This window comes from Acipenser ruthenus, chromosome 41 (assembly GCF_902713425.1).
Source record: "Acipenser ruthenus chromosome 41, fAciRut3.2 maternal haplotype, whole genome shotgun sequence".
NCBI classification, from domain to species: domain Eukaryota; kingdom Metazoa; phylum Chordata; class Actinopteri; order Acipenseriformes; family Acipenseridae; genus Acipenser; species Acipenser ruthenus.
In genome coordinates this window covers 1,766,461-1,793,349 of record NC_081229.1, presented here as the reverse complement: position 1 = coordinate 1,793,349, position 26,889 = coordinate 1,766,461, and the positions used below count along the sequence as shown (strand labels likewise).

Sequence of the window (26,889 nt, the reverse complement as noted above, 5' to 3'; positions counted from 1 at the left end):
AGTGTCTTCAAAAGAAACGTAATTGGTTCTGAAGACGTTGAGAGAGACTTCTAGTGGGAACGTCTCTTACTGAACTTCTAGTTGTAACCTCTTCCGGCTCACTCTGCTTTTTATCATCCCAGGACGTAGACGCTTATTACGATGACCCTGCGGAGGCACACTTCAGAGACAACAGCTCCGGGCCCCCGGGCTACAGCTCCCCTAGTGGCCAAGAGGAGAACTACCAGCGCAGTGCCCTTGTGCAGGACGACTATCTGGAGCAGACGAACCCCATCTACAATGAGCTGAGCTACCCGGAGCCAGGCTCCTCCCACGATGGGCGGGGCTACATGATGTCACCGGCTGTGTACGTCTAGACCACACCCACCCTGACTCCTCCCTGCTAGGGGCGGGGGCTTTGTGATGTCATTGGCCACGCCTCTCCTTGTCACAGATATATGGATTAGACTATTTTTTCTTTTTTCAAATTAATTCAAATTAAGTGGATATTACTGTCCTGTTTTATTTTTAAGCAGCCCTCCATGATATACGCTGAATAAGGCATTGGCAGAAATGTTTTGCTGTGTGGCGGTTGGACTTGTTTTTAATCCTTACCCTGCCATCTAAAAGTATGCCGTGCTCCAAGGGTGTGGAATTCAAGGCCCAGTTTACAGCTGCTTAACCACATTGTCTGCAAGTCCCTCCCCAGGGCTTTCGGCGTGATAACACAGAGAGCCGCTCTCGCTGGGTCGTGCGCAAGGGATTAGACCAACTGCGAAATGCTCACTCGAGGAAGAGGGACATGAGAAGGATTTAAACCACTTTCCTACCGAGAAAACCCACGAGATCCTTCTCCTCATCGTGCTTTACTCAATTCGAGAATATCCAAAATTTTCAAATAACTCAAGAAATACCTGCCTTTTTTGAAATACCTGCCTTCCAGGTGAATATTTTAGCTGTGAAAATTATTAAAGCCTAGTGTCTCTCTGCCCTGTCATACTCTCACTCTCTCTCTCTCTCTCTCTCTGTCTCTCTCTCTGTGCCTCGATGTACATAAAATAGCTCAGTTCGCCCCCTGCTGGTTGTACATAGAAATGATTCTGTAAGAAATTGAATGCAAACCCTTAGACAAGTTCATGCGAAATAAGACACTAAAGCAAAAACACATGCCACTAATTTTATTTTCTTTCTTACTGAATTTTTGAATGTCAGTATTTTTTTTTTTAAATATGGGGGGGGGGGGTGCTGTTTGTCAGGAGCTGTAAGAGATCTGTCAAATCTTATTGACTGAAAGTGTCCTGCTTGAACAGACCGCACGGAGCACTAATGGAACGATTATACGTCTATCCAGTATGTGTTGCAGGGGGGGCAGGTTTAACGGTTACACTCTGGTGTTCCAGCTGTGCTTAGAGAGAAGACGTGTTTGACAGCTCTAGAGGGACTGCTTTTTTTAAAATAAAAAATTAAATAAAAAATGAACTAAAAATAAATGTGAAAATCCAGACCCTGAACCAAGTTTGTAGAGACGTCAGCTTTTCAGTTTGTCTGTGATGTAACTGGAGAAACCCAGCTGTCTGTGCGGAGCTGTTAATATCATTATAGTCTGAATCGGCGATTGGACCAGGCTTCGAATCGAAACTTTAACACGAAGGGAAATCGGACCCAACATCTAATTATTTTTACAAAGGTGATTTTTAAGCCTTTTACCAAACTGCTGATCCAAGACACTTTTTTGTAGCTGGCTGACCACTGCGTTCTACTGAAAAGGGGGAAGGGTCTGTTAAGATTTGGAGAACTCTCTTAGTTTTTGTTATTTTGTAAAAGTTCCTAAACTCTGCCTGTTACTGTCCTGTTCCGCGGCCCGAAGACATTGAAGCTCTTTTTACTAGAGAGACGCTCCCTTTGTGTGACACTACAAATCTCTCAAATTTAAGTTATTAAACTCTAAATCCATAACCACTGACATTTATTTCGATCCCTGCGTTTGTTTGTTTGTTTGTTTTTAAATGAGTATTTGTTCTATCGGAATCTGAGAGCGAGTTTCATTGCTTTGAAACCGTGCAGCTCTGCCCGGCCACAGCAGGCAAAGTCACTACATGACCGCTTCATACCGATTTGTATCGTTCTCGCTGATTTGTATCGTTCTCGCTGGTTTGTATCGTTCTCGCTGGTTTGTATCGTTCTCGCTGATTTGTATCGTTCTCGCTGGTTTGTCGTGTCGTGCAGCACAGAGAGGCTCTGCCCGGCTCACAGCACTACACGACGGACAGCATTGTGAGGGGCAAGTTTCTAATCAAACCCGCAGGGCTCGGGTTTGAATGTGCGAGCTGCTCAGGATTTAGATCCAGTGAAATCGGGTTATGGTGTAAAAATGACTGATTTTTAAAATTTTATTATGTTTTTAATTTGGTGTCTTATCATAGCTACTACTGATTTTATAAGATGTTTGTGTTTTTTTAACTGTATTTTTAAATAAATAGTTTTTTTTAGCTGTGACGCGTGTGTTTATATTCGGTCTCCAGGACAAACGTTTCAACGCGCTTGTTTACAACCGTCCAGAAAAGACTTCTAAATGAAGACGCTAAATCAGTTGAAGACTCGGAGAAAGACCTCGAGTCTAAAACGTCTCTCACTGGATTCATTCATTCTGTTTTGGTATTTCTACAGACACGAAGAGGCAGAAATGAACCTTGTATGACCCGAACTCAGTCACAGCATCTTCACACCCGATATTCAGTCGGTATGAAAAAAAAAAAAAATCAATATAACATTCATGGTAGAAATTCAAGAATATTTATTTTATTTTAAAGTGCAAATATAATTCACATATATATATATATATATATATATATATATATTTCTCTCCATATACATCTTAAAAATTAGTTTTATGAATGGATTAAATACATTAATTTATAGAAATTTTTATTCATACACTGAATCAAAAATATTTTGTTGAGAAGTGAAAACTGTTCAGAGTAGCGGCATTCTTTTGAGATCACCACTGTAAGAAGTGACTCTATATAAAGGTCGTTGCTCTCCATCGGGCTCCATGGTTCAAACTGCCTGGTCATGCCCTCCTGCAGGGGGGTGTGCTGCCTGCGGGGGGCGCTGTGGGAAGAGAGACGGGAATGACGCACAAACAGACGGATGGAAGAGAGCCACAGACAAATACACCCCCGGTGCATTCTGGGAAGTGTAGTCCTGCTGTGAGAGGTACCCAAGACAGGTAAAATGTACCACAATGCACTGGGGTGTGAATTGTAAAGCCTGAACTGTCCTGAACTGTGCTGGTGCACGTGGAGTCATGTGGTCACCCTGTGCGTTGACGGACAAACAGATACGCAGTCACACACAGAGACCAACAGACTCCAGCAACTTTTCAACACCCGCTCAAGAGATCTGAGGAGTGTTTTATTTTTTGTTTGGAAAGGTTTGATTGTGTCCACACAGGGACTGGTCACAATACAACAGACCAGCTGGTATTGTGGGTGTGCAAAGGGATGCAGAGTGAAAAAAAAAAAACGACTGGTTCCTTGAAGTTCCAGTACAGTAAGGATACTCACGTGGGACCTGGGGCTCCTGTAGGAAGGGGGGAGCGCCAGAGGGGGCGCCGCTGAGCTCCGAGCGGTCCTGTGAACAGGGGGAGGGGTGGGGGGGTCGTTCACACCGTGATGACGCTGAGAGGAGAGAGAGAGAGAGAGAGAGAGAGAATTGCAGGTATTGTTTGCAAAAGCATGATGTGTGATTTCAGTTTGTATTTGTCGCTGTTGTTTTTAGAACAGGTAGAATAACATGCTCACATGGGTTCTGGGGGGTCTGTAGGATGGGGTGTGGTCCACACGGGGCGCCGCTGAGCTCCGAGCGGTCCGGTGAACCGGGGGAGGGAGCTCGTTCACACCCCCACGGCGCTGAGAGGAGAGAGGGAGTAGAGGAATGTTTAGAAGAGAAGGTGGAGAGGGCAGGTTAGAGAGAAGGATGACAGAGGGAGGGAGTTGAGGAAAGTGAAGGAGGGGAGAAAGTGAGGGGAAGGTTAGAGAAAGGGTTGAAGAGAGAGGAGGGGAGGGGGAGGCAGGTTATACAGTTCTTGTTGTCCCCTTGACCTTTTCACGTGGTTTGCAAACACTGCATGGTTCTCATTGCAATTACAAGCAGGCTCAAGAGACACCATGTGAGAGGAATTATTACAATCCCTCAGAACAACTGAACATCATGAACATACCAGAGGAGGAGGAGAGGAGAGAGGATGATACTCACGTGGGACCTGGGGCTCCTGTAGGAAGGGGGGAGCGCCAGAGGGGGCGCCGCTGAGCTCCGAGCGGTCCTGTGAACAGGGGGAGTGGTGGGGGGGTTGTTCACACAGTGACGACGCTGAGAGGAGAGAGAGAATTGCAGTTATTGTTTGTAAAAGCACGATGTGTGATTTCAGTTTGTATTTGTCGCTGTTGTTTTTATAACAGTTAGAATAACATGCTCACATGGGATCTGGGGGGTCCGTAGGAAGGGGTGTGGTCCACACGGGGCGCCGCTGAGCTCCGAGCGGTCTGGTGAACCGGGGGAGGGAGCTCGTTCACACCCCCACGAGACTGAGGAGAGAGAGAGGAGCGTGGAGAGAAGGGAAGCAGAGGAGAGGTTAGAGAAAGGAGAGATTGAGGAGAAGAGGAGAGATTTTACAGGAAAGGAGAGGGGAAGGGTGATTAGACGTAGGGGGAAGGAGATTAGAGAGAGATGAGGGGAGAGGTGAAAGGAGGCTGGGCATGTTAGAGAGACCAGAAGTGATAAAGGAAGGTGAGAGAGAGTGAGGAGAGGGAGACCGTATCTATGGGGTAACTGTATCTGTGATAAACCCAGAAAGGGGTCAGACTGTGACTAATCAGTAACGATACTCACCTGGGACCAGGGGCTCCTGTAGGGAGGCGGGGCTGCCACAGGGGGCGCCTCTGAGCGCGTGAGAACCGGAGGGGGGAGAGGAGGCATGTTCGCACTCCCGTGAGGCTGAAACGAGAGAGATGGAGAGAGTGAGGGTGGGGGAGAGAAAGGAGAGAGGTAGGGAACTTAGGGAGAGACAGGAGAGGAAGAGCCCCACAAGACAGAGAGGAGAGGGGAAAGAGATGGGATAGGAGGAGAGGGGAGGGTTCTACTCTTACCCTGGGGAGTGGAGTCAAGGTAGGTTTGGGTTTTGTTCGTTTAAGTTTCTCCTTCAGCCAGTGGTCTCCTGCAAAGAGAACGTGAAAAAATAATTGGAATTTAAAAATCGCGAATGACACGAGAGAATCATTGTTTGTTTGTTTGTTTTTAGATCCCTTTTTATTCTACCTTTAACAAGATGTGTACTGAGTTCTTGCTAGCTTTGCTGTTCTTTGAGTTTCCAACTGTGTGCAGGAAGGGAGCTTAAACGCTGGTCTGCTTGACTCGGTCTCTTCTAGTTTCAATCACACTGATGAAGGCACTAGAGCCCAAACGCTGGTCTGCTTGACTCTGTCTCTTCTAGTTTCAATCACACTGATGAAGGCGCTAGAGCCCAAACACTGGTCTGCTTGACTCGGTCTCTTCTAGTTTCAATAACATTGATGAAGGCACTAGAGCCCAAACGCTGGTCTGCTTGACTCGGTCTCTTCTAGCATCAGTCACACTGATGAAGGCACTAGAGCCCAAACGCTGGTCTGCTTGACTCGGTCTCTTCTAGCATCAGTCACACTGATGAAGGCGCTAGAGCCCAAATGTTTTCTGGACTCTCTTACCTTTTCTCCACCTCAGCAGCAGTAGGACCAGCAGGAGGAGCAGGAGCAGTCCGACGACACAGCCAATCACAATGCCAGCTATCGTGCCACCGCTGAGACAGTGCCCTGGAGAAGACGGCACAGCGCATTGAGATACAGCACAGCAGGACTTGGAAACCAATTCCTTGAAGAGGTAGCTTGAATCCAGACCTGACCCAAGACGAGGCTTTCTCAACTGGATCAGAGGCCGTCGAACGGACCCTGATAAAAACGCGCCAGGTGCTCACCGACAACGTTGACTGCCGTGGAGGCGGTGGCCGATCTCCCCGTGACCGCGTTGGAGGCCGTGCAGGTGTACTGTCCCCCCTGATCGAGGGACGCCGCTGGGATGAACAGCGTGGCGTTCCCCGAGGAGACGGGGCGGCCGTTGAGCGCCCAGGAGAAGCGGGCGGGAGGGTTGGAGACGGAGACGCAGGACAGGCTGACGGCTCTGCCTTCCACGACGTCGCCCTCGCTCACGCAATCGGAGAGGAGCGCCCGGCTGACCGAAGGGAGGTCCGGCCCGTCTGAAAGGGAAGCAGGCCAATCAGAACGGAGCGTCGAAACAGGAGCACCCAATCAAAACGTTATAATAATACCTGCAGGGTCAACCCAAGCTCTCGATGTAAAATACCGGAGTTTCTGGTGTATGATGAAGCTCTCAGTACAGCAACACCCACAAGGGATCGCACTGCTAACTGGATAGGGACCCAGAGCTGGGATGTCTATGGTGACGGTTGTAGGGTTTAATGATTTGTTAATGACCCGACATGTGGAGACTATGACTGAGAAGGTTTCGACAGCTATCCTGCACACCGGGGGGGGGGTCAAACTCAGCTCCTGGAGGGGGGGGGGGGGCGGTGTCTCCTGGCTTTCGTTCCACCCCCGAGCTCTCAATTACTCAAATCGGTCTAATTATTTCATTAATTGGACACGCTTCAAAATGTTTACCTTAAGTGATTTTTTTTTTTTAATGGTCAGCTGTAAAATACGTCCAATTGAACCAACAGAAATTTGATCCATGACGTTAACTGAGAGCGTAAGTTGGAATGAAAACCAGGAGACCCCTCGGCCCTCGAGGACTGGAGTTTGAGCCCCCTGCGGTCCTGTATGTGGAAGGGGAGTCTCCACAGCCAGACTCACAGCTGACGTCGAGGGCGGTCCAGCCCGTTCCTGCGCTCACGGCGTTGGTCACTCTGCACGTGTAGTTCCCGGCGTCTTCTCGGCCCACCCTGGAGATCCTCAGCACGCTGCCGGAGATCGCGACGTGGGGGTCGGGGGTCAGCCCGGCCCCACCCAGTCCCCAGGTCACCTGAGGCTTCGTCCCCTGGGACCAGCGGCAGGTGAGAGTGACGTTGTCCCCTTGGAGGATCGGAGAGGGGGAGGAAATAGAGACGTCCTGGATGGGATCTGGGAATATAGAGACACGAGAAAGATTCAGGACAGACACACACCAGCGTAATCAACGCTGGGCAGATATCAGATAATATGTCCAGTCATCCTCTCTCTTATAGGGCAGCAGTGTGGAGTAGTGGTTAGGGCTCTGGACTCTTGACCAGAGGGTCGTGGGTTCAATCCCAGGTGGGGGACACCGCTGCTGTACCCTTGAGCAAGGTACTTTACCTAGATTGCTCCAGTATACCCAACTGTATAAATGGGTAATTGTATGTAAAAATAATGTGACATCTTGTAACAATTGTAAGTCGCCCTGGATAAGGGCGTCTGCTAAGAAATAAATAATAATAATAATAATAATAATAATAATAATAATAATAATAATATCAGTTTATATGTCTGTTTGATCCTGTCTCTCCTATCAGTTAATATGTCTGTTTGATCCTGTCTCGCCTATCAGTTAATATGTCTGTTTGATCCTGTCTCTCCTATCAGTTAATATGTCTGTTTGATCCTGACTCTCCTATCAGTTAATATGTCTGTTTGATCCTGTCTCTCTTATCAGTTAATATGTCTGTTTGATCCTGTCTCTATATCAGTTAATATGTCTGTTTGATCCTTTCTCTCTTATCAGTTAATATGTCTGTTTGACTCTGAAGAGTGAGTTTTGTGGAGAGGTAAGTACAGGGTCTCACGCTGACGTTATTAACTCATCAGCCTCTAGGAGGAGATTTATTACAAAGCTGACCTGAAGACTCTCCCGATTAAACCCTCATTCATAACGCACTGTATTTCTGTATTGCTGCTGTTCTCATCCTTACTGATAGTAACACAGCTGGCAGTTAAGACTCACCGAACACCTCCAGCCGGATCACCCTGCTGTTCTTGGTCACTCCAGTGCTGGCTTTGGGGTCCACGGTGATGGTGTACCCCCCCTCATCGGCTCTCGCGGCATCCTTCAGCCGCAGCGAGAAATCCCCGGCGATGTTGAGCCGGCCGCGGTACTGCTCGATCTCGTTCAGAACCGGGCTCACCTGCCCCCCGACCCACACCCCCAGGGTCTGCCCCGATGGGGAGGCCCAGGACACAGTCAGCACCTCGGAGAGGGACAGGGTCTTCACAGCCAGGAGAGAAATCTGCCCCGTCCGGACCTGCACCACCTCCGAGGGGAAAGAGATCTCCACCGGGAACTGAGAGGAGACGACTGGAGGAAGAGGAGAAGAGGCAGAACCTGGAGTTAAACCGGACCGCTTATTATTATTTATTATTATTATTAGTTTATTTAGCAGACGCCTTTATCCAAGGCGACTTACAGAGACTAGGGTGTGTGAACTATGCATCAGCTGCAGAGTCACTTACAACTACGTCTCACCTGAAAGACGGAGCACAAGGAGGTTAAGTGACTTGCTCAGGGTCACACAATGAGTCAGTGGCTGAGGTGGGATTTGAACCAGGGACCTCCTGGTTACAAGCCCTTTTCTTTAACCACTGGACCACACAGCCTCCATTGTAAGGTTCCTGCGCGGGGATTGAACCTGATCCGCTCGCTACAGCCTTTCAGTCAAACGAGGCTTTGATAGCTGCTTAATCTTCACACGATAACAAAATTTTAAAAAACCCCTGCGTAAGAAAACAAAAACGAGGAACGCAGGGTGCGCCCCGCTCGCTCACCGCTGATTAGAACGAAAGCAGGGAGGAGGAAGGCTGTCATCTCTGTGCCAGTCGCATCACTGCCACCGCGTCGTTCTGTATCGATTAGAAAGAGACGCATTTCACCAGGACGGGGGGGGGGGAAAGTGGAAAAAAAAGAAAGTGAAACGGAAGGAAAGCGATACGCCAGAGATTTAAAAATGACAATAAAGAGTTTCCAATCGCAATAAAACATGGATTGTGTTATCAAGCCTTAAGATCCTACAATGGACATACAGAGGCACCCTCTTTCCCCCCCCCCCCAAAAAAACAGGACCCTTGCCCCATCACTTTGTGGCTTGGAACCTGGTTGCAGGAGACTAGGTTTCAGGCCACTGCGCGGCGCACCAGGCAGGGAGACTTTGGGGGTTTGATACAGCAAACCTCAAACTAGGGCTCCCTCTGGTCTCCTGGAACCAGGTTTCAAGCCACTGTTCCTGAAAAAGTAGGTTTTGTGTTCCCACAACTTAAAGCAACAACACACAGCACAGTTTAAACGCAGCCCTTCTGAGAACGAGTGAAAACAAACTCACCTCTTCTCCTCAGAGCATTCTGTCACTGTGGGGAGTGCGTCTGTTTTTGTTCTGTCAGTGTTGTCTGCACTCTGTGTGTGTGTGTGTGTGTGTGTGTGCGTGTGTGTGGTTTGGAGGTAATCTGTAGGCTGGGTGTCTCTCTGAATTTCAGATTCCGAGCGCAAGTCTTGTATTTGAAGGTAGGTCCGCTGCCCCTGTTCCCCCGCGGACTGTGTTTCTATTCCGCAGGTTTCCGGTCTCTTCCATTCAACAGGGCGGTGGTTTGGAGAAGACAAACCGGTTCTATTCCTCTGGCAGGGAGAGACTACACCTGTTCTCTTAAACAGGCAACGCCACTCCAGTCATGAAGCGAGGTGGGCCCCACATCTGGGAGAGTCTACTGGTGTCCAATCAGTCACGGTCCTGGAGAGGTTTAAGAATTACACACGTACAATGCATTCCAGTGAATTGCATCCATGCATTTTCATTTACCCAGAATAAGGAACAGGCATTTTCAAAAGAAATGTTCTTTCTGTAGTTAACAAAAATCTACTGTAATAGGACTTAGTATGATGTGCGTCTGGACTTATTTAAAGTTGGATTTAGAACATAACAACATAAGAAAGTTTCCAAACGAGAGGAGGCCCCATTCAGCCCATCTTGCTCGTTTGGTTGTTAGTAGCTTATTTATCCCAGAATCTCATCAAGCAGCTTCTTGAAGGATCCCAGGGTGTCAGCTTCAACAACATTACTGGGGAGTTGGTTCCAGACCCTCACGACTCTCTGTGTAAAAAAGTGCCTCCTATTTTCTGTTCTGAATGCCCCTTTATCTAATCTCCATTTGTGACCCCTGGTCCTTATTTCTTTTTTCAGGTAAAAAAGTCCCCTGATTTCAGTGTTACTTGCATGAATTGTCTCTACAAATGCAGTCTCTCTCCCTCTTGCTCTCTCTCTTTCTCCCTCTCTCTTGCTCTTTCTTTCTTTCTTTCTTCTCTCTCTCCCTCTCCTCTCCCTCTTCTCTCTTGCTCTCTCTTTCTGTCTCTCCCTCTCTTCCTCCTTCCCTCTCTTGCTCTCTTTCTTTCTGTCTGTCTGTCTCTCTCTCTTGCTCTCTCTCCTTTTCTCTCCCTCTCTTTCTTTCTCCCTCTCCCTCTCCCTCTCCCTCTCCCTCTCCTTCTCTCTCTCTCTCTCTCTCTCTCTCTCTCTAATCTACAAAAACAGGAACTTGAGCCCTCTTACTAAACATTTTTATTTTTTCCTAGAGGGTTTTTTTTGGCGGGGGGTGGGGGGTGGTTGTGTCGTTCCTCTCACTTGGGACGCCCCTGGTTCAATTGATCAGGACAGCAGAGGATCCAAACACGGCAGGAGCTCCGCTTGTAAAGGATGACCAATGCGTCCCAGTGAAATCACGGTACAGCCCAGAGAGGTATGGTAAAGCGCATTCAAAAAACACGCTAAAGGCACCGGGTAGCCATGAGGGAACCGCCTGGGGAAATGTCAAGTTAGCATGCAGTTTACTCGTAAGGGTATTCAAGATTATTTCATGGCCCCTTTATTAATATTACTTGAAGCACAGCGAGGTGACAAAGTTATTCCAGCAAATGTTACCTGCAGCTGTGAGCAAACGTGTCGCATCGCCCTCTATGAACTTTGGCTACGGCTGTATATCCTTTTTAAAGAAGAGACGGGCATTGAGAAGAATAGGTCAGGAGGTTCCCTTCCCATCCCAGAATCCTGATGTGTTTTTTTCCAGGGAGTCAGAAAGAAAGGAAGGAAGGAAACTACGTTTCGGAAAATGTTGATACAATATACATGAAACAGGATTGACAGGATAAGCTTTATTATCAACAGAACTGGGGCTCGATGGCAGCTGAATGAACAAGGTCAGCTCTGTCCTTCTTAAATATGTTATTCGTGAAATATTAGAAATATGTTTTTATTGAAATGATGCTGCGCAGCTATGGCCAACAGTTTAGATATTTTATTTAACATTCTGCAGTCGAAGAAACTACAAAATGATATCGCAAAAAGTCTAGCGGAAGTATTTCACGTTTTTCAATTGCTCAGTTTTTCCGTTAAGCAGTATATGGTATCAAATTCAATAAGTTAACGTGAGATTATACCAGCAGGTTTCATTCGACTATGACGCAAGATTAGTTCATTCTAGAGGGCGATGCAAAACATTTGGCCAGAGCGGTATAGGCAGGCCCGTATTAAGGTATTTGGGGGCCCAGGGCTACTGACATTTCAGGGGCCCCCTTGGAGAACACCCCCCCCCCCCCCCCCAAGCACAAACTCATACAATACCAACACAATAATGTCATTCGAATAGACAGTGGACAGCGTTACCACTCACATCACAGTAGCTATGGCATGCAAAATAGTATGGTAGTCGGTACCACTAGCTCTCATTACCGACTGCATCGTTTCGAATTAAATCAACGCTGACATTAGACAAAAACATAGTGTAATCGGCGCTATTCTCAAGCCTCCTTAACATTGCAAAGTATAAAGACACATTTGACTTACCATTGCTAGATCTTATGCTTTCTTGCCTTAATACTTAAAAAAGAATTCCTTACTAATGTCCGTGAAGTCCAGTTGGCGAAGCAGGTCATGTTCAGTGAACATGAGAGTTAAATGATTGAGTCATTAAATTCAGTAATTCATTAAATTCTCTCTGAGGCAGAAAAATTACTGTCTTACTGGCAAATAAGGGGACACTTGCTCACCTAGTGCGACCTCACCTCCTCAGTTATCGGACCCCAACATGCCGTATCAGAGCTAGCAATAGCATTATCTGTTTCGTCAGTTTCTCTCGCCTTAAATTGGCAGTTCAATGGCTGGCTCTCGTTTTTCTCCTCTGCTGTAGTGGCTGTGCACTCAGCGCTCACCGACTCGCTGCTCTCTGCTTGCTCCTCTGACTCATGTGGCTCTTCCTCACTTTCATTCTTCTGACACTGACTTTTAAAGAGTTTAGTGAGTTTTGGGGTACTATTTATAACCTCCTCGGATTTAGCTAGTTTGAGTTTAGTGATTTTTCTTTTTTTTCGCACCGCTACTCAGCTTTTCTTATTTGAGTTAGCATAAGATTTTTTTTATTTCGTCAAATAACTACGGCATGCCAAAAGGACACAAAAATGTTTTTTAAAAATAGGCAGTTTAGTACGTGCTTTTTTATTTGCCAACCGTTATCAGTTTGACTTTACAGCAGTGGTCCTCAAAGTAATTTGGGCACGGGCATAAATTGATCTTACTTGGCTGTTTGCGGGCACGCTGACTATTGCATAGGTTCTTATAGTATAACGTTATATATAGAGTTTTAGTGGGAGTTATTCTTTGTTTACTGTGATAAGGCCAAGTCTCAGGCAGTAATTGTGTGTGTGCTGCGCTTATTTTTTAAATAATTCATATAAAATACGCAATGCAAATATTTTTAAATAACATGTTTACATAGATAACCATGAATAAACTAAAATAAGAGGATAAGATAGCGTCTCGCTTTGTGTCAATTTGTCAAATCTGTCAACACTACTCTGTTTTAAAGATCGCTCATCTCCCAGTGCAATTATTCAGAGAAAGTGGATTTGTAACTAAATCTACTACGGTGTTTCCCTTGTCTGGTGAAATTAAATATATATATATAGAGAAAATTCAATTCTAAATACTGAAATGTATTATTTTTCTCAATAACAGTCGGCGAAATTCAGTGTTTACCCGGCATATTAACAGCCCGCCTCTGCTCACGAATGATTGGACAGCTGTCGGATCTTTCACTTTCCCATTGGCTACTCACTCGCCTTCAATTTTCATGCAGAATACCGTGAACGGCCTCTGCTTAATTATGATTGGACAACTGCGTAAACTTGGCAGATATTTGATTCTCCTATTGGTTAAACTTACTGTCAGTACCTGCAACTGAAACAGACAGAGTTAATGTCCCACCCAGCTAATTTATGATTGGGCTACCGCAGAGAAAATGCAGATATTCAGTTGGATGATCGTATCGCAGAGGTCCTTCAGGGAAAAAAAAAAAAAAAAGCGTCGAGTACGTACAAGCACAGCATAAGCGAGCAGCACAGAATTTGCCAGCGGGCACCACTTTGAGGACCACTGCTTTACAGGGACGACGGGGGCCCCCCTAGGAGGCGGCGCCCCGGGCTTCAGCCCATGTAGCCCATTGGCTTAACACGGCCCTGCCCATTGGAAAATGATTTATTTCCTCTATATCTTCTAACTTTAAACTATTCTAGATAGGGTTGAACACTGGAACTGCAGCGAAAAATAAAACCTACCTTTGGGGGGAAACCTTGTAAAGTCTCGATATTAAGTTTGTAGCAGTGGGTTTGTTAAGTAAGTGAGCGGCTCAGTAAAGAATCAGCTTCACTCCTCGCTCAGTTCCGCTCCCGCTGAGCCGCTCAGAGCGGCTCCTGAGCATTTCTCATCAGTGATCAGAGTGAGCGGACGGACTGGACACCTGCAGGAAACAAGTGGAGATCACAGGCAGGATTGACAAATACGTCAGTCAAGAACGATGAACTGGTTTCTACTTATGAAGTTATGTATTGGCTAAATAAGATGGTAAAAATTGTTGTTTTCGAATTTGTATCATTTAATTTCATTTTTTAAATGTAGAGCTGTTTTATAGTTATTAATGTATTATTATTAGGCTTGTAGTATTAATATTATTCATAATTCTCATTATTAACGTCGGTATTAAACACAGCCAGATATGAGGTTCAGTCCAAAACAGAGCGCCGGACTCAGCGAGGTCCAGCAGGGGTCAGTAACTTCACAGGGGACCATTACATCTACCATCACGTCAGAAACACAAACATGCAAATCATTATTATTCTTTTCATTTTTAAAAGTCGCTCAGCGCTCTCGTAGCAGATCGTTAAGTCCACTGAGTCCTGAGCGACGCCATGTTTGTCTGGGGCGCCATTGCCTAATGAACGCCATTTTGGAAGAGGGAATTGTTAAGCCCTATGTTTTACATTGACTTACCTTACGTTTCCTCTTATTAGGCTAGTTGGGACCATGCTAAGGGAAAGGGGAGCACTTATTGGTTTTAAAATGAATATTAAAAGAGTTTTACTTGGGTTTTGTTTTCCGAAATTAATTTAAAACGTTGACATTTATGAAAAAGGCGATCAGTCCTGTATATTTGTGCTTGCTGGAGTTAAAGTGTACATTTCTGAATCTGTTAATTGATTTTTGGTTTAATCCACGGGAGGGGCTATCTGAGCAGGTATAAAAGCCAGAGCATTGGGCATGGAGGGAGGGAGAAATGTGACGTTTCAAGATCTACTGTGATCTACTGTGATCTACTGTACTGTGATGTAATTATGGCTTCCGTCAATAGAAGTGTTTTTTTGGTTTTTTTAAATGATGTCTCAATTCTAGGAGGTGATGCAAGGTTTTTGGCCATAGCTGTAGATCTTCTCTAAAGAATAGCTGGGCAGGAAGGAAATTACGTGTTTGCGTTGGAAACAAGTTTATCAGGAAAACCATTCTGAGCGCTTCTGTGTAAACTAAACTGGGGCGCGACGACAGCGGAGCGAACAAGGTCAGTTCTGTCCTTTTTAAAGATCATTACTAAAATATTATTAGGAATATTTGATCTTTTAACAGATAAAATGCAGCTGTGGCCAAAAGTCTGGCATCACCTAGAATTTTAGGATTGAGACATCGTTAATAAAAACAGCACAAGTTTGCCGGAAGCCATAGTAGTAGTACAGTATTTCACATTGGAATTTTGAAATGTCACATTTTATAATTTCTCAGTTTTTTTCCATTAAATATGGGAAAACTATGAAGCGGTGTGGAATTCAATGTGTTAACGTAACATTATTGAGCAGGTTTCATTGGACTGTATGATGCCAAATTAGTTTATTTTATAGGGGGCGATGCTTAACATTTGGCCAGAGCAGTATAGGTATTATTATTATTTATTTCTTGGCAGACGCCCTTATCCAGGGCGACTTACAATTGTTACAAGATATCACATTATTTTTACATACAGTTACCCATTTATACAGTTGGGTTTTTACTGGAGCAATCTAGGTAAAGTACCTTGCTCAAGGGTACAGCAGCAGTGTCCTCCACCTGGGATTGAACCCACGACCCTCCGGTCAAGAGTCCAGAGCCTTAACCACTACTCCACACTGCTGCAGTATTCTTTAAGGAGAGACTAGCAGGTCGATTTCGTTTTGCAGAGTTCTAGTGAAGGGCTTGTTGAGTTTTCTCCATGCTTTCCAAGCACTTTAGAACAGGTTGTGGTGTGTTTCATTGTCTCTGTATCTTTGAGACTGCTAGTCGTTTTAGAGTTTTGTACATCCCCTTCGGTAATGGGTTTTTAATTATATTTTTAAAGAGTTTGTGTGAACTCTGGAGTTTGTGAAGTTGCCGTAACTTTGGGGATAAAAAAAACCAAAAACATTATGTATTATAGATACAGAGGAAACTTAACATGATACAATTGAGCACCCTGTGACTGAAGGGGATATATATATATATATATATATATATATATATATAATCTCTATGGCCTTTGAGAAGTTGCCCTGCCAAAACTTTGAAAAAAAGTGCAAACCAGGCCAGCTTGCCTCTTTCGACACCTTTCACACTTCTGTTTTGTATAAAGTACTCTGGACCACAGACATGTTGAAATAGTGCAGTGCCTGTGTATTTATCCATTGAACAAACAAAATTAAGACAAACGAACTCCACCCAGCAGTACTAACTAAACTTGTAACTAATAAAACCGGATGGCTAAGCCATTTACCGGAAACCACAGCACAGATACTTCATCACGTACGACCGTACCTTTATGTAAGGTCTTGTCACGAATGAATTTAAAACCCACCTTCCCTTGTACGAGGTGCGATCACCTTTTTTGAGTGAAAGGTGTATGCGGCAGAGATGGATGGCTCTTTGATAGAAACAGCTTCATTTATTTGAAGTCTTCCCACTGATGATGGGAATGCAGAGATGAAAGCCCTGATAACAAGATTTAAGTTTTTGCAGGTATCAGGCTTTTAAAGACACACCTGTGGTGGCTTTGACAGACTCACTGAGAGCAGAAACTGACCCAGCACTGTGACCGCTACTGGAAGCAGGCTGATCTCTGGGATACAAATTGAACATTTGTGAAACTGCATGTGTGTTAAAATGTTGTAATAACTGTACTGTGTTTTAAAGAATATGAAGCCAGCAGAAACACTAAACAAATTGTTAAAACACACTGTTCATACACACATTTATAATATGCTCTGTATTAACCTATAGTTATGCTAGAGCATTCGATATTCCTGTTTATTCTGTTATAACAGTGACAACTATTATTGTATCTTTGTAAGTAAAAAGGGAGCTAGGTTGGAGTCACACTGACCAACAAACATCTGTGAAATGAGCTAAGCTTGTTTTTGTCTGAGCTACTGGTGCCAAGGCTTATAACCTTGAGGGGAAAGGCAGAAATGAGAATCTCATTTAATTAACTCAAATGTTCACAGACAAGTCTCTTATTTAGAGAACTAAGCTTGATCTGAAAGTAGTCTTTAAGCTAAACACAGGTATTCTAGAATAATTCAAACAGAATACAAGTGTAAATGTTTTATTTTAACAGAAGAACTGTTAGGTTTGAAAATAAGAGAATATAGTTAATTGTTAAACCACATCTATACATGTAATAAAATCAAACCTACTAAGAAGGATGTCTTTTGATGTTAAAAGGAAAATATATTTTTAACCCAGGTTGGAATAATTAAACCAAAGTGTTGTATATTAAACACACCATTCAGGGCAGCAGTGTGGAGTAGTGGTTAGGGCTCTGGACTCTTGACCGGAGAGTTGTGGGTTCAATCCCCAGTGGGGGACACTGCTGTTGTACCCTTGAGCAAGGTACTTTACCTAGAGTGCTCTAATAAACACCCAACTGTATAAATGGGTAATTGTATGTAAAAATAATGTGATATCTTGTAACAATTGTAAGTTGCCCTGGATAAGGGGGTCTGCTAAGAAATAAATAAATAATAATATGTATTTTTTCATATACTTGTACTGTATTCACATGCATGCTGTGTTCAGGAACTCCCTGGTACCAAGAAAGAATAACCAGTTCAAAAGTTCACCTTGCATATTTCGGAGATGTAGGAGAGGTGGACTCGGGGATGATGGCTGATTAATCTTATGAAGGGAGTTACCGGGGGTTTTGAAAATGTTACTCACTTGAAGGAGAGGAGCTGTCAAGGCTGATTAATGTTTGAGATTTAATTATGACTCTCTCTAAAACTCTGTAAAAACTAAGGTAAAATTCCTAGTCAAGTGTTGCTCAAATTGCTAACAACAAGCTGATGTGATCCATGCTCTGAAGATCTCTGATCGAGCTGATTGCTGTTGGTGTCGTATTCAGAAGTCTTTGCCTTTGAGACAGTTTCTATCCTTACATTATATTCTACATTTCCATATACTTGAAGGTAAGCACATATTTTGATATTGATGCATTGCTATAAGGTATATGATTTATATTTTAGCTCTGGATATATATGGGATGTGGTAGGATTTAGCGGTGGGTGTGTTTAGCTTTATGCATGCACAGCTTAAGGGCAAAACATGTTAGAACCATAAACGGATTGAAGTATTAATGCTATTATACCTGTTAGGCTACTGGACAACCCAGCTGGGATTCGATGTAGTCTGTAACTCCTCAATCCATTTTTAAGCATTTAATAAACCGAAGGGGTACTGATACTACTCTGATTCGTCAAAACTTCAAATCGAATGAGTCTGTGTGAGCTTCTTGATTATTAAAAGTCATCTGGATACGTTGCAAGCCCGGTGCGCGAATGATCCACTTACAGGAGTCCGAAACACCTCCATGTCCTCCTGAACGTCTCCCCTGAGTTCAAGAGTGTGCTCAGAGTATATATATATATAAAAAGAGTACGTGCAAATCTGACAGTCTGCACCTGCTTAAATACCTGAATTGCAGGCAGGTGTGCCTAACTACATTATATCTGATACTGCATGCAACACATCTAAATTGTGTCTGTGCCAAGGGAGCCACAAAACACACACACACTTCCTAGTGTGCAGGGCCTCTGTCTTTTCACAATATCTATCCATCTCTCTCTCTCTCTCTCTCTCATAAACACGTGTGCACTCAGTGACTGAAGGACGTGATTGCTTTGTCCAGTTGTCTCTTGTTAAGGAGCTTTTATAGCGGCAGTATTTGATACAGTCATATTGCAGGGTGGGCGTGTCTGTCTGTCCATCCGGATTACATTTAAAAACAGCACGAGAACCGCTTATGCAATATGTGGGGAAACTTACAATTTTGATAAAAACCGATATAGCCGTGTTGATAAAACCCAAACCGGCGCAGTGAGTTTTCAAATGGTTATCTAATAAAAACACATTGAAAAAACAAACCACAATGGAACTGTCTGTTTTGCTTCCTGCCTCTTTATAATCGAGCTTAAAGACGCACAGTTCAATATGACGCATGGAATTACAGTATTTTTAGTAGAAGATTTATTTCATAAAGAAAGGGTCTATTTGTCTGGCACCGCGCGTCCCAGCGAGTTGCTACAGCTGTTGAAAAAAACGCGCCTGTCGTTCTCTTTTTTTTCTTTTCGTTGTTAACTTTAAAAAGTCTGTTTCAAAGCTCTTTTAAATAAGAGTCGGCTCTGGTGCACTGGAGTTTGAGATCTGACCTCTAAACCACTGCAGGAAGAGCGATTTAAAAACCAAAACACACCTTGGATCTGTTTAGGCATAAACTAAGGCGTCCATAGTTATCTGATATTGTCATGGTGCGTTTCTGTTGCAGGAAATACCTTTGTGTTAAAACGGTGGATGTTCTTGAGGGCTCTGGAGGGTAACCACGCTCAGTGATTTCCATTGTGATCGTGGTGTAGTTTACTAGGTAATGAAATAACGATCTACCATTCCTTTCTATATAAACCTTCAGGCATGCTGGGATCGCGTCGGATCCATTTAGTTTCCTTCATTCTTCAATTATGTTATGTTCATTTTTAAAAGTGTTGTTCTGTTTTATTTCTTATGTTTGAGAAGTGATTCTGTATTTTATACAATGCAGTATCTGTCTCTCTTGCATATTTCATTTTTGTTACCTTTTTTTGGCAAAATCTATCATAAGCAAGGCTGTTTAGTGTTGCTGTATATGTTCTGTAGGTAAGACGCGGTTTTCTGCAAGGCTACAGTTTGACCTGTGGGGGTGGGTGAGTTGTCACTCAAATCTGCAGAAGGACATGTTTTTAAAAGATTGTTCTTCTGCAGAATGGGATCTATAATATAAATGGGTAATTGTATTTAAAAACAAGTGTAAAAAATAATGTAATTGTATGTAAAAATAATGTGATATCTTGTAACAATTGTAAGTCGCCCTGGATAAGGGCGTCTGCTAAGAAAATAAATAATAATAATAATAATAATATAATGGGACGTGAAAAACGATGCGAATGATATTAAAGAAAGGACGCTGTTTGTGTTTTGTGATTGGTTTCAGATGCCTAGCTCTGGCTGTCCTTCCTTTTAGACCGCGCAGGGTTTTGCGATCATGGCTCTCGGGTGTTGGCTCTGCTTGACTGGGCTGCTCCTCGTCCAGCTCGGTGAGTGAAGCGGTCACAGCAACGCAGAACAGGGGCCTCTCGTCACTGCCCTTTATATACTGTGTGTGTGCGTGTGCGTGCGTGCGTGTGTGTGTGTTTGTGCGTGCGTGTGCGTGCGTGCGTGTGTATATATATAATCATATACATAGCAGCTCTCTGTCCAAGGAGAACCAGGCTCCAATAGGATACTCATTAAGCTCTATATATACATATATAAAAAGGTAAACTAATGTATTAACAGTACATTGATTGTAAAATAATTGCTAATATTGTTGTGCAAATTTATCATGGTTAACTTTTATAAGGGCATCCTCACAATTTTTCTCTCTCCCTCTTTCCCTCCCTCCCTCTCGCTCCCTCACTTTCTCTCTCGCCCTCTCTCTTTCCCTCCATCTCTCTCTTTCTCCCCCTCCCCCTCTCTATCTCTCCCTCTCTCTCTCCCTCCCTCTCTCTACCCTCCCTTTCTCTCACTCCCTCTTTCTCCCACTCGCTCCCCCTTTCTCTCTCACCCTCTTTCCCTCCCTCACTCCCTCTTTCCCTCCCTCACTCTCCCTTTCTCCCTCCCTCTCTTCCTCCCTTTCCCTCACTCCCTCTCTCCCACTTGCTCCCTCCCTTTCTCTCTCTCTCACCCTCTCTTTCCCTCCCTCACTCCCTCTCTCTCTTTCTCCCTCCCTCTCTCCCTCCCTTTCCCTCACTCTGTTTCTCCCTCCCTCTCTCTCCCTCTCCCCCCTCCCTCCCTCTCTCTCTCTCCCTCCCCCCTCCCCCCTCCCTCCCTCCCTCCCTCTCCAGACTTGGCTCAGGGCCTCCAGCTCCCCGAGCAGCTCATCGTGCTCCGAGGTCACAGTCTGGTTCTGAAGCCTGTGCTGGGTACCTTCCCCTCCCAGGTCCACCTCGTCACGTGGAAACGAGAGAAGGCTGGGCAGCAGCCTGTGCGAATCCTCATCTACCAGTCCGAACGCAACATCACAAATCCCTCCCAACCCTTCTCTAACAGAGCGGGCTTCGACACAGAATCCTTCACCCTGACGCTGCGCAACATTACAGCTGCCGACTCTGGAGAGTACCAGCTCACCCTGACGCTCCCTGACGGGTCCGAGCACAGCGCCACAACCCGCGTCGCTGTGTACGGTGAGAGCCACCATCTCAATATAGCACCACTACCCGCGTCGCTGTGCCACCATTTCAAGATTGCTCGGACCAAAGTAACTGTACAGCTCTGGCCAAAAGTTTAGCATCATCACCCCACAGAACGAACAAAAAAGTCGAATGAAACCTGCTAAAATAAAGTCACGTTAGCATAATGAATTAAATACAGCATTGCAGCCGTTGTGTGTGCTGATGCTCCAGGGAGGCAAAATAAGCTGATCCCTGGAGCCAGCATTACACTTCAGCCATCAACACCAGACAGAAGGATATCTACATCATCAGATGGAAGGAAACGCAAATGGATGGAGATGCAGATGGATCACATTAGTTTACTGTAAAGCTACGTCTTAGTTGGTGCTTATCTTGGCGAGAGCCGAGTTCACATCAGCATGAAGTTTGAACATCTACTCTCGTGTAATAGAAATCAGCCACTTTGTAGTTTTCCTATATACTTCACAAAAAAAAACTACTACTAACTACTATTAGGGCTTCCAGGAGACTTTTTTTTTGCGATATCATTTTGTAGTTTCTTTTGATTACATGTTAAATAAAATATCTAAATTCTGTTTTACATATCTAATTTTTTTAATTTTCGACTCGCTGCAGACAGTAAACCCTGAATCCGGGATGTTTCTCTCCCTCAGAGCCCCTCTCAGATCCCAAGATCTTTGCTGACGTTTCCTCCCTGCACTGCTCCGTTTCGGAGGGCTCTGCCCCACGGTTCTCCTGGCTGCTGGACGGGGCTCCCGTCTCAAACCACTCTTACACAATCTCTTCAGAAGGACGTAACCTGAGCTTGAGCCCCGCACACCCCCACCCGGCTGTGCTGTGTGGAGAATTCACCTGCACTGCTCACAATGAGATGGAAACCAGGACGGCCAGCTACAGCGCACAGGGTAAAGCGTCTCTCAGTCTGTGGCTGTTCCGCAGTATTCTCAAGCTATCGCTTTGCTCTGAGAGCTTCCTTTAACAGTAACGGATATCACAGGTAGGCTTGGGGCTCCAGTGGTTAAAGAAAAGGGTTTGATACCAGGAGGTCCCCGGTTCAAATCCCAGCTCAGCCACCGACTCCCTGTGTGTGACCCTGAGCGAGTCACTTCACCTCCTTGAGCTCCGTCCTTCGGATGAGACGTAAAACAAACGAGCTCCTATTGGAAGTGACTCTGCAGCAGCAGCAGCAGCAGTTGTTGATGATGCAGAGTTCACCCCTCTAGTCTCTGCAAGTTGCTTTAGATAAAAACGTCTGAATAATGACTAAATAATAATAATAATAATAATAATAATAATAATAATACAATAAGTGTGTGCGATAGATAGATAGATAGATAGACAGACAGATAGATAGCATGTGTTTCTTTCGAATGCTGTGCATTTGAGACCTAGCTAGTGAACAGAAACTCTAAGATTTAAGATGGATAGAAATTTGTTGTTAGCTGCACTTGCTTTGATAAGAATATGCCGCACAGCTTTCTCTTCTAATGCAGTAGTGATGCGTGCGTCTGGGAGACGGGCGCTGTGTTACTGAGGGCTCAGTGAATCCATGTCTGTTTGTTTGGTAACAGGTCCGCACTGCACAGTACAAGATCGCCATCACCTCGTCCTGCTGTGGATACTTCTCATACCCGTTGTAATACTGGCTGTGGGTGTATGTTACTGGTGTTTCAGGTAAGCTAGGCATCCACTGCCTTGGAAAAGCATCACTCTCTATACAGTGTAATTACCATGTAAAGTACAGTAGTAAAGCACAGGAGTGTGGAACATTCAGGGTAGAGCACAGGGGAGCAGATACAGCACAGGGGAGCAGGGTGCAGCACAGGGGAGCAGGGTGCAGCACAGGGGAGCAGAGTAGAGCACAGGGGAGCAGGGTAGAGCACAGGGGAGCAGGGTAGAGCAGGGTAGAGCACAGGGGAGCAGGGTAGAGCACAGGGGAGCAGGGTGCAGCACAGGGGAGAAGGGTAGAGCACAGGGGAGCAGGGTAGAGCACAGGGGAGCAGGGTAGAGCACAGGGGAGCAGGGTGCAGCACAGGGGAGCAGGGTGCAGCACAGGGGAGCAGGGTAGAGCACAGGGGAGCAGGGTAGAGCACAGGGGAGCAGGGCAGCACAGGGGAGCAGGGCAGAGCACAGGGGAGCAGGGTAGAGCACAGGGGAGCAGGGCAGAGCACAGGGGAGCAGGGTGCAGCACAGGGGAGCAGGGTGCAGCACAGGGGAGCAGGGTAGAGCACAGGGGAGCAGGGTAGAGCACAGGGGAGCAGGGTAGAGCACAGGGGAGCAGGGCAGAGCACAGGGGAGCCTGGGATAGCACAGGGGAGCAGGGTAGAGCACATGGGAAGCTCTCTGTATTTTTGTATGCTTGTTTGATAATTTAATGTGTGTATTTTGTATTTATTTTTTTAAGAAGAGGATCCCGACAGGCTCCACTATAGTAGCTGCACAGACTGTGGGACCAGCAACATCAATGCAGTGCTTGAATACCATGTGAAAGATGCTGATTCAACCCCACCTGGACTACACCTTTCCTGCCCCGAGTCCGCAAGGATGCTACACAGAATGTGAATTACTACGAACCACAGAGTCAGAATTATTAAACGAAGAATCCCTCGTTTAGTTTATTTAATTATTTTTTAAATGGTGCTAACGCTTCACTCGGCTGTTAACCTGCGGAGCTCAGCTCTACAGTTTTGGATCGGCAAGTCAACGCAGTATCAGCAACACCGGGACCGTGTGACAATTCTACTGTTCCTGACCGGGACCAAAAAAGTGAAGGCTGAAATCTGGGACAATCCCAGAGTTTTCCTGGGATCCCTGGTGACCCTAAACCAGGCTCCAAAAAGGATATTTTTCCCCAACCATGGGGCTAATTGTTTCTGCTAGTTACCGAGTCACTGCACCATTTTCAGACAGTGGAAGTACAGAGCTGCGTGAAAATAATAATAATAATAATAATAATAATAATAGTGTTGTTATAGGATAATAACTACTATGTAAATACACAGTAATTGGAGATACTTCATTTAGTGTTGTTATTATTATTATTATTATTATTATTATATAATTCTCTTACAGAAGCAATAACTCGTGTGCAGTGTCTTTTTTCACATATTACAATGTATTTCATTTCTATAAGATTGTAATTCCTATTGGCTTTAATGACTGTGGATTGTAAGACCTTACACATTTGTAAAGATGTATAGATTATTATTATTATTATTATTATTATTATTATTACTACCCTATTACTAATAGTCAGAGGCCGAGCCTACTTGTCTTGTCCTTATGGAGTTTTCTGGGACCCTTCCCATCCCTGCCGCTCCTGTCTCGTCCTGAGTTGTGAGGCGAGCGGAGTCGCATCCTGAGCAGCAGGAATCACCCTGTCTTGTCATTTCAAATGATGCCGTCGCTGGCTGCAGACGCGCCCCGTCTCTGCCTCCCAGAGGCCCTGAACGGGGGGGTATTGACTGCCGCTCGTCGGTTGCCACGGCGACCAGCGTTGTCTCCTTGAAAGGGCTGCCGGGTGACATTGAGAGATCGGCGCAGCTCTGCAGTCGGGCAAGGACCGGGGCGATAATACCAGCAGCGAGGCCACAAAAATAGAAACACCCGCCAAAACACTGTCAACGGGGTGCTTACCTGGCTTTGTTTTTGACAGAGGGAGTGAAAAATCATCGCTGATGTCACCTGAAATGGCCTACGGGTGGGTTGAGTCATCTTGGTGTAAATGTCTTTGACTCGGATAATGGGGGAAGCACCTGCCAACCGAGCACCTGTTTGTAAAAAATATATATGGCACCTTTTAAATAGGACAACATTAAAAACAAGCTTACAATTGTTACAAGATAGCACATTATTTTTACATACAATTACATTATTTTTTACACATTATTTTTTTTACATACAATTACCCATTTATACAGTTGGGTTTTTACTGGAGCAATCTAGGTAAAGTATCTTGCTCAAGGGTACAGCAGCAGCATCCCTCCACCTGGGATTGAACCCACGACCCTCCGGTCAAGAGTCCAGAGTCCTAACCACTACTCCACACTGCTGCCCAGGGTTACAATGCAAGCTTCATAACATTTAACACCATTAGATTACAATAGGAACCAGGGTTGCGACAAGTTAGAATCACAACCAGTTACATCTGCAGTGTAGGTGAGGTGACGTCATCGACTCCGGGCCACGCCCCTTCCACTGAATGATTTTTTTTCTTCACAAGAGGCCGAGAGATAATTAGATCGATTTGCTGTTTCCATCCAGCTTCCTAATTGCAAAGATTCATAATTTATGAAGTTCTTTCTAAAACGTTTCAGGCGGTTAGGATTAGGATTGTTATTAATTTATTTTAGTGTGTGTGTGTGGCTTTTACGTTAAGGGTAAGGAGTGTGAGAGAGTGAGAGAGCGACAGACATGGACGGTCAATAAGGATCAACATTTTTTAAATGACAAAAAAAAAAAAAATCTACATTAAATTAGCATCTAAAATAACTTGCTGCCCGAATTGCATCGATAGCGTTTTTGTTTTGTTTTCTAGCTAATAAGAAAAAAAAGTTATCTTCAATTAAAAAAAAAAAAAAAAAAAAAAAAAAACTACAATTCCCATCTCCCTTTGCACGCACCGTTCACGTCAGGCTCTGTTGCGACAGCCTCTCGTCCAATCAGCAGAGGCCTCGCCGCATTGCGCGGGCACGTGTTTCCCAATCTGACGGAAACGAGCTTTTAGGAGGAAAAAACTGGAGCGGTTTGGGCCTGTTAGAGAATATATTAGCTTTTTATTTACTATATATTAAAGATATATACATATCGAAACGTTGGGCAGCTGACTCTTTGAGCTAATATATATATATATATATATATATATATATATATATATATATATATATATATATATATATATATATATATATATATATATACACACACACACTTCGTTTTCCAAATACAAACACACATCATACAAGTAAACAACTATGTTTAAAAATTAATTATATATACTGCTTACATTAATGGGTAGTATAATATATTTTAATATATAAAAACTACACATATGCAATACAATCTTTCAATGGTGTTATTTGAGTCACCAATAACATGCCTGTCTATTGATTATTTTTAAACGACCATCGATTTTTTTTTAACATTTTCCATCCCTGTTGCTGGCAGCAGCAAATATTTTCTTTCCACGTAAAAGTGTCCAACGTGCGCTCTGATTATAAACGCCCTTCGATTATCGAATGGATGTATTATGTTTGGAATTAATATATAGAATTAATATATACATTTAGAATAGACATCGATTTTGTATGTATTTTTTTTCAAGGGTATGCTGCTTCCGTCCATTGCAGAAATATTACTTTCCTCACAGATTGACCCACGAGTCTAGATGTTTGTATCAGTGGTAGTGGAGATCGATCTATCTATCTATCTTTCTATCTATCTTTCTATCTATCTGTCTGTCTGTCTGTCTGTCTGTCTATCTATCTATCTATCTATCTATCTATCTATCTATCTATCTGTCTGTCTGTCTGTCTGTCTGTCTGTCTGTCTGTCTGTCTGTCTGTCTGTCTGTCTATCTATCTATCTATCTATCTGTCTGTCTGTCTGTCTGTCTGTCTGTCTGTCTATCTATCTATCTATCTATGATAATATTATATCATTTATAAACCGCGGACCGTTATATATTATTTAAATGTATGTGGTATGAGAATTAAAAAAATAAACATGAAAACAATATTATTTTATATTAAAATCTGTCCTCAGAGCCGCAGGTCCTGCACTTAGCAA

The 26,889-nt window shown here is 44.3% G+C and overlaps 3 protein-coding genes across 10 annotated transcripts in view; 2 read left to right on the top strand and 1 right to left on the bottom strand.

Moving 5' to 3' along the window:
* LOC117964905 (nectin-2-like) overlaps positions 1–2,475 on the top strand; it is a 31,675-nt gene extending 29,200 nt beyond the window's left edge. Inside the window, exon 9 of the mRNA XM_059011103.1 lies at positions 123–2,475. Coding sequence (XP_058867086.1) covers positions 123–356 — 234 coding nt within the window. The 3' untranslated portion in view covers positions 357–2,475. The remainder of the gene's footprint in view (positions 1–122) is intronic.
* Positions 2,476–2,833: 358 nt separating this feature from the next.
* Positions 2,834–10,334, bottom strand: LOC117962634 (pregnancy-specific beta-1-glycoprotein 11-like). 2 transcript variants are annotated; one of them, XM_059011125.1, is made up of 13 exons: positions 9,356–10,334; positions 8,805–8,879; positions 7,987–8,337; positions 6,882–7,148; positions 5,987–6,265; positions 5,721–5,825; positions 5,127–5,194; positions 4,870–4,974; positions 4,458–4,565; positions 4,237–4,350; positions 3,783–3,890; positions 3,546–3,659; positions 2,834–3,090 (listed from the first exon to the last, which is right to left on the bottom strand). In XM_059011125.1, the coding sequence occupies exons 2-13, from the start codon at positions 8,842–8,844 to the stop codon at positions 3,037–3,039; spliced, it is 1,713 nt and encodes a 570-aa protein (XP_058867108.1). In that variant the 5' UTR covers positions 8,845–8,879; positions 9,356–10,334; the 3' UTR covers positions 2,834–3,036. The 2 variants fall into 2 exon arrangements, with proteins under 2 accessions (XP_058867108.1, XP_058867109.1); XM_059011126.1 differs by lacking the exons at positions 4,237–4,350; positions 4,458–4,565 and having other exon boundaries at positions 9,356–9,832.
* Positions 10,335–11,095: 761 nt separating this feature from the next.
* Positions 11,096–24,950, top strand: LOC117434019 (uncharacterized). Of its 7 annotated transcripts, none has more exons than XM_034056520.3 (7): positions 11,096–11,214; positions 19,164–19,259; positions 19,863–19,965; positions 20,755–21,093; positions 21,756–22,007; positions 22,674–22,776; positions 23,507–24,950. In XM_034056520.3, exons 3-7 carry the CDS (start codon positions 19,914–19,916, stop codon positions 23,532–23,534), a joined length of 774 nt encoding a protein of 257 aa, XP_033912411.3. In that variant the 5' UTR covers positions 11,096–11,214; positions 19,164–19,259; positions 19,863–19,913; the 3' UTR covers positions 23,535–24,950. The 7 variants fall into 7 exon arrangements, with proteins under 7 accessions (XP_033912411.3, XP_033912413.3, XP_033912412.3 ...); XM_034056521.3 differs by lacking the exon at positions 11,096–11,214 and adding an exon at positions 14,291–14,900; XM_034916197.2 differs by lacking the exon at positions 11,096–11,214 and adding an exon at positions 17,314–17,808.
* The last annotated feature ends 1,939 nt before the right edge of the window (positions 24,951–26,889 follow it).

What these genes read in the sequence shown, in the direction of transcription:
- LOC117962634 (XM_059011125.1), bottom strand. Translation starts at nt 8,844, where the DNA reads ATGACAGCCTTCCTCCTCCCTGCTTTCGTTCTAATCAGCG. An exon ending in TGCTTTCGTTCTAATCAGCG is followed by an intron (nt 8,338 to 8,804) that starts GTGAGCGAGCGG and finishes CTCTTCCTCCAG; the next exon opens with TCGTCTCCTCTCAGTTCCCG. An exon ending in CCTTGACTCCACTCCCCAGG is followed by an intron (nt 4,975 to 5,126) that starts GTAAGAGTAGAA and finishes CTCTCGTTTCAG; the next exon opens with CCTCACGGGAGTGCGAACAT.
- LOC117434019 (XM_034056520.3), top strand. Translation starts at nt 19,914, where the DNA reads ATGGCTCTCGGGTGTTGGCTCTGCTTGACTGGGCTGCTCCTCGTCCAG. An exon ending in GCTGCTCCTCGTCCAGCTCG is followed by an intron (nt 19,966 to 20,754) that starts GTGAGTGAAGCG and finishes CTCCCTCTCCAG; the next exon opens with ACTTGGCTCAGGGCCTCCAG. An exon ending in GTATGTTACTGGTGTTTCAG is followed by an intron (nt 22,777 to 23,506) that starts GTAAGCTAGGCA and finishes TATTTTTTTAAG; the next exon opens with AAGAGGATCCCGACAGGCTC.